General features: G+C 40.2%; 1 protein-coding gene across 1 annotated transcript; it reads left to right on the top strand.

The window, feature by feature from the left end:
- Positions 1 to 3301: 3301 nt before the first annotated feature.
- LOC308327491 (olfactory receptor 51I1-like) lies at positions 3302 to 4240 on the top strand (the record flags this gene model as incomplete). The annotated part of the gene is made up of 1 exon (XM_080781012.1): positions 3302 to 4240. The coding sequence occupies one exon, from the start codon at positions 3302 to 3304 to the stop codon at positions 4238 to 4240; it is 939 nt and encodes a 312-aa protein (XP_080637138.1).
- Between the last annotated feature and the right edge of the window lie 2845 nt (positions 4241 to 7085).

Genomic DNA, 7085 nt, shown 5'->3' with positions numbered 1-7085 from the left:
GGTTATGGTTAACTTCAAATTTAATTTCTAACAGTGACGACGCTTCAATTCAAAGAAGTGGAGTTTATTCAAACACTAAATAAATGTTACTGTATTTACGCTTTCGTATCGCTGTATTCCTCTATTATGCGCATTAACAAAGTGTGGGCGTCGTCACATTGTGTCTTGTCCTGCCCTTTGCTGTAATAAGCTGTATTGTATATGTACATGTCATTTAATTTTATTTCTTTAATGCAGTCCATGTCAAGGTTGAATAAAGATAGTTACAAAACTTTAAAGTGTGGCCATTATAAGTCCAACAAACAAAATCTTTGGAGACGCTGTCTTTAGCGCATGACTCTTTGGACGCTATATCAACTCAGTCCAGTGGGAAGTCATTACTGTTCTCTTTTCTCATCCACTCGTTTTATTCTCAAGGTATTGTCCAAAGAGGTCTCGCTACGTGCCTAACGTTGGTGTTTAATTGCTGTCTAGAGAGATGGAAATTCAAGGTGGACCAATGACCTCTAATCAATGTGGAAAACATGTGTTGCATCAGCATTATGTTCCAGCAGGCAGAGATATTTGCATAATCCACCAAAAAGTGGAAAGTTGGAAATTTGCTAAATGGTATAATGAAAGTGCATTTTCTTGATTTTGTTCATGTATGAATTGACTATATGTTACTATAGTCTTAGATTATTAGACTATTAATAGATTAGTCTGATTGTGCAGTTCGTCATTCAACGTCTTCAAATCTACAAGCGTGCAATGCATTGCAACTCAAGCCATTGTGAGCTTGTAGATCTGCTATTGACCGAAATATTTTACTTTTCTGAATACCCGGAGACCCGGGTATACGATTCCCAGGTGCTACACTTGCATGATGGGCCCGACATACCAACAGTCCTACAGTCATTAGTCAGACATGCGTGGTGGGTTAAAACTAATCTGTGTCACGGGTTAAAAATCACCCGTGGTTTCCAATGAGTTATGGTTCTAATAATAACAATGAGCTCATGGTGTGTCTGACTTGACTGTTGGTATATAGATCAGGGGCTCTCAAAGTTTTTGGCCGGGGACCCCCGGAAATGCTTTGGCAATGTCTCGGGACCCCCGCCCCGCCCCCTAATATAAATTGACTGCTACAATAACCTTAATATATATAGAGACAATACACCATGAATATATACCGAAAACCAGATATAATCATTAGGGAAGGTGTATGCATGTACTATGTGTACTATATGTAAACTCTTCATTTCCATTTTCTATAGCCATTCATTTTATTTAATTTTATTTGGGGACCCCCCCAAAAATAATTTGGCGACCCCCGAGGGGTCGCGACCCACAGGTTGAGAACCCCTGGTATAGATTACCAGTTTACCTGTAGGCTGGTCAAGAACTGCTACTGAAAGTGCCGTCAAAAAACACTTTGTGTTTGAAATAGACACTCGTGTGATTAGGGGCCCTAAAGATGAATACAATATTAATATACCGGTATCAACATCTTAATACTGTCCAATACTTAGATACGGAGGGGGGTGAAATTATGACAGGCAGTCCCTGCCGTAAAAACATGCCCCCCCCCCCCCCCCCCCCCCAGTCAAAAAACACTTTGTGTTTGAAATAGACACTCGTGTCGTGTGATTAGGGGCCCTATAAAGATCAATACAAAATGCATATCAACATCTTAATACTGTCCAATACTTAGATAGGGAGGGGGGGTGAAATTATGACAGGCAGTTGCCCCATGTCTTTCTATGCCGTGGCCGTTTATGCCGCACGTCCCATATGCTTCGCATGCGACGAGCCTTCTCCATATGCAGACATCTTACCATAAGGTAATGGCAAGGTGCTACCTAGGTGCAACTTGGCAGCCCATTCATCCAAACAGAAAAGTCCTATCTGATTGTATTAAACAACGTCAAACTGACTCAAACTCACCAACATTGCAGCTGTATACGGAAAGCTTGAATTATTCTCTTTCTATCCTCAAAAATGTTTGTTTCATAAAAGTCCACTGTATACATGTTATGAGCTACTTTGTGTCCTTGCTGGAGTTGCTCGTTAGATATCACTCAACGGCCCTGTGTACCACCTGTTTTGAATTAGCACATAACGCAGGAGGCAGCAGGACGTTGCTTTACTGAAAACGAGTGCTTCCAAACTCTGATGGCAAGATGGCCGCGGTCTGCAAAATAAACAACCATACTCCGTGCACGTCTATCCAATAAACCATCTTAAATGTTCTTATGTCTGTCTGATGCTTGATCTTTCCTATAGTGAACTGGCCATATAAGGAGCATGTCTTGAGTGTACAGGGTTTGATGAGGTCAGATCAACATACAGTATATATGGAGATCTAAGGGTGGTAGCGGGGACATTCTCTTGTGTACAGGGTTTGATGAGGGCCCAGGTAGGGCCGGGCCTTAATTTTCGGGCCTGTTGAGAACATCATGTGATGTCCATATATGGATATACGGTATGTCAGAAACCGCCATCAGGGATCTCCATATATGGACTGCGACAGCAGGTCACATTTACTATGACATCTGGGTCTCCACATCTCCATCCCCGATGATGTCACCTGAACTGCAGGTTCGAGTAGGCCGGCGCTATAGTAGCAATATTTCATGCAATAAGACTCCCTCTTGTGCATTATTGGTTAAGTATCACACTTGGGTATTAATGTCTAACCGTAACTACAACAAAACAAACATTCTGTAATGATGAAATACTCACTTGGGCCATTGACGTCAACCTTCCACTCCTCAGCCATAGGAAGTATTAAAAAGGTCAACTCTGGCCGAGATGACCACATGGAGAGGAGGGTTGACCATCAGTGAGATATACTATAAACTCCATTATGGTTAGGTTTTGAAATAGTTAATGTGAATGTTTGTCATTTTGGTAGTTCTATAGTTTACTAAAATATAGCCTTGACTGAAATACACAATAATTGATTGATTGAAATATTTATTATAAGTTTGCAGAATTACAGTACATTTCAAGCACAACTCAATACGAAGACTGTTAAATGTTCTATTGCTTATTGATTAATTCATCTTTATTTTGTCCTAATGTAACACTCAAAGGCTATTGATTTATTGATTGAAATTTGTATTCACAGTTTGTAGTATAGTTCAAACGATGTGCAGGTCAATACAAAATCTGGATAAACCACTTCTTGTTTACATCAGGCTATGCAATTATTGAGTCCTTCCTGATATTGTAGCCTTAGCTATCTCACTGTCAAAATGTACGTATTTCATGTAATAACTTGTATTTAATTCATTTTCAGAATTGAACCCATGCAGGCATGGAAAATAACACGGTAACGTCATTCACGATGACTGCTTATGCTGTCATGGAAAACTACAAACATGTACAGTTCACCATATTTCTCCTGCTGTACATCATGATTATCATTCTGAACGTGCTCCTGATTTATGTGATATACAAACATGAAGAACTGCGTCAACCCATGAATCTGTTCATATGTAATTTAGCTATTAATGAAATATATGGTGGTACTGCATTGTTGCCCACAACTATGAGTCTGCTCACATCCGAGACTCACGAAATTTCTCTGAAAGGCTGTCTGACTCAGATTTATTCTTTACACACATATGCATGTATTGAATTTTGTATTTTAGCAGTTATGGGTTATGACAGATACGTTGCCATATGTAACCCACTACATTATCACACCATCATGTCTGTGTCAAGGGTATGCAAACTTGTAGCATTGGCATGGCTATACCCATGTCTCATTTTCCTTTTCTATTTCACCTTAACTTTAAAGCTGAAATTCTGCGGCAGGTTCATACATAAATTACACTGTGTGAACTTTGAACTGGTCAAAAACGCATGTTCCAATACTTCTCACATTAGTATCCTAGGCCTCGTCACCCTTTTGTTCCTCATGGCTCCTCAGGTGGTAATGGTTCTTTTTTCCTACGTACGTATTCTCAGAGTGTGCGTGAACTTATCGAAAGACTCTCAAGTGAAGGCTCTTAAAACCTGCGTACCACATTTAGTGTCTATCGCAAATTATACCGTCGGCACGTTGTGCGAGGTTTTACAGAGTCGATTTGAGATGAGGCACACACCTGCAGAAGTGATGATAATGCTCTCTATATATTTCATCATAATACCGGCAGTTACCAATCCGCTGCTCTATGGAATCGGCACTAAAACCATACGAGTTGCGATTTTTAATCTGTTCTTTAGGAAAACGAGGAGGGTACCGAGATAAGAAGAGAAAGGAAACTGACTGCTGTTCTGTATAGGCTATATGCATCAGCATTATTTAATTGCATTTTATTATCATCGTTTCATTGTCTTTGCATTGTTTAAATTAAGCTGTTCTTTTTGTATAATTGCTACTACCATCATGTTATTTTGTAATACTAAATATGTATTGTGCATATTATAAATACTATAGGCCTACTAGAAACTCAATTGACAATTTAACATGTTAATATGCATTTGATACCATCCAAGGTGAAAGTAAATCAGATTTATGCCAGTATATCAGCACTCGAATGTAAAAGTCATTATCTCGTCATATCCCAACATCCACACACATTCTAGTCCTTCTACATGCAGGCATCTGACAAACAGTGGATGTACATATACTGCCCTCATGAGGCCATTCTCTGGTCTTAAAATGATGCTCCTTTGTATTCTGGGCAGTGTAAATAACTCTGGGGTATATTTGGGTGCTGTATTGCAATCATTGTCTCCACCAGGCCGAAGGCAAGGGGAGAGAGTATGTTTTGCACTCCTGTGTCTGTGTGTGTGCGCGTGTGTCCGTCCGCTGGCCTTTTTTTATATTACTCCTCCATATTTTGTGCAAAAATCCCGCATATCATTACACAGTATCTCTATAGTCATGTGATCAAGACAGATCTGTCCGATATTGCATATTGCAATGCATATTGCAATGCCCAACAGTGGCTTTCAAAATGTGCAGGATCGGCCCGATTTGAACAAAAAGCCTCAAATCATGAACGCAGCGTGCAATTTACGTGAAATCTTTCACAGACGTCCCACCATTTTCACATTTGCCTGTTAACAGGTGGATCTTTTGAACTCTTTTGAAACAAAATGCCTCAAATCATCCAATTGCCATCCAAGGCGTGAGGAGAAATGGCGCCCCTTTTCACATTGGCCTATTATAGCGCCACCAGGAGGCCACAACCTGACCTGCCCTGATGGAGACCCGTGCCCCGAGGGGCACTTTTTTGTGAAAGCTGGGTGAAACCCTGAGAGGCAAGGCAGGAAGGAGAAGGGTGTTGGTGCTGAGAGTACTGACTATATATATATATATATATATATATATATATATATATTATTTTTTTTAATTTTGCTCTTGCTTTGGTTTCTTCATGTCTTCCTTTTTCCAAAAAGAATGTATTATGTTTGTTGTTAAACTATACGTATTTATATAAATTATAAATAAATCTGCCACATTATAATGATAGCAGGGTTGTTTTCGTTTTTTTATGCCACAATAAAATGTCACGTACTGCACTGAAAAAATTGCTTGTGTGTGTTTCAAGTTGATTGTAATGACGTTAATTTGCATGCAGCAGTTTTGCCTTTCCTAAATATATCTCTGCTGTCGGGCAGAAACCACAAAATGCTTTATTTTTCAGGGGGAAAGAAAAATGCTGGCACCCCAAATGATGATCTTTGGGGTGCCGCATACTCGAGGCTTGTCACGCTTGTGTGCAGTAATGACCTTAGATGACCACACTGGCACCCCAAACGTCATTTTGTGCCATGGCCATCTATGCCGCACACTCCACACTTCAACGCTTGCATGTAGTGATGACCTTAGATGACCATGCCAGCACCCCATGTTGTTTGTGGCCTTGGCCCTCTAAGCCACACACTCCACGATTGCGTGTAGTGATGACCTTAGATGACCATTTCGCCCTCTTCATCTTTGGCCGGTTATGCCCTACATGCTATGCATGTGAAGGACATGCCCATGAACGACAATACAAACCAAACCAAGGAAGCTTACGGAAGGAAGAGATACCTCTATAAAATTACAGTGTACACATCGAAAAACAACACAGCAGACACTAATGTGTTACTGCGTTATATATGTCTTCTGTTATTTTCTAGAAGCGATTACTTTAAAAAAGTCTCAGTCATTCTGAATTGACCAGAAATGGAGTTGGAACAACTGAGGTTTGACCAAGCAGAAGACAACCAATCACCACTCACCAACCACTGTCAACTCCACCCTGTGCCACCCACTCACCCACCTCCAACCAGGCCGACCACACCTACCTCACCTATCACTGGGGCCGCACACACACACACACACACACACACACACACACACACACACACACACAATATGAATGTACATCTGATGCACAAGCTTGCATATCGGATGCCATCAGATGCCAAGAATATGACGCATGACCTCTTCCCCCAATATTAACCTTCATCATTCAACCTCTGTTATTTATTTGTCCAAAGTCTGACATAAAATAGTTAACATATACTAGTCGCATGCTTTATCCTCAGGATGGCACGCCATACAGCGATCCACGTACTGTGACATGAACTTGAAGTAACTGGGAGGTGTTCACTGCTTACAATTAATCTAAAATGTACCTTTGCATACTTCATATTCATATTCTATAGAAACAATGTAGTTAGATAGATTATATTCCTATAGTATTACTTCAACAGTGAACAGTTAATTATTCCATTGCAATATTTTGGCTATGAAGAGAAAACACTTTTTATCTCCTCAAGTGGTCCCTGGACCACTGGTTGAAAACCACTGCTCTAGTGAGAACATAGAAATAGAATATGTTTGCAGCTGATGGACATGGACATGAAACATGACCCCAAGTATAGGCTACATCAACTAAAAACAACACAATCCCCATTCCCCATACCTTCTCTTTAAATAGAACATTGTTGCCACGTAGTCTTAGATGCATACACTGCATTATTAGCCTATACATGCATATTACATGTATCACTCCCAAGCAGAGTTGGACATACTTTCTTTTTTAGTTTAGGCCTACTAAAGAGCTGGAGAATACTCATTCCTTTGTCAATGTGAA

The sequence above is a fragment of the Protomyctophum bolini genome (genome assembly GCF_963924005.1).
Source record: "Protomyctophum bolini genome assembly, chromosome: 13".
Lineage (NCBI taxonomy): Eukaryota > Metazoa > Chordata > Actinopteri > Myctophiformes > Myctophidae > Protomyctophum > Protomyctophum bolini.
Note: the sequence above shows the minus strand (reverse complement) of the source record. Positions and strands in the feature narration are given on the sequence as shown.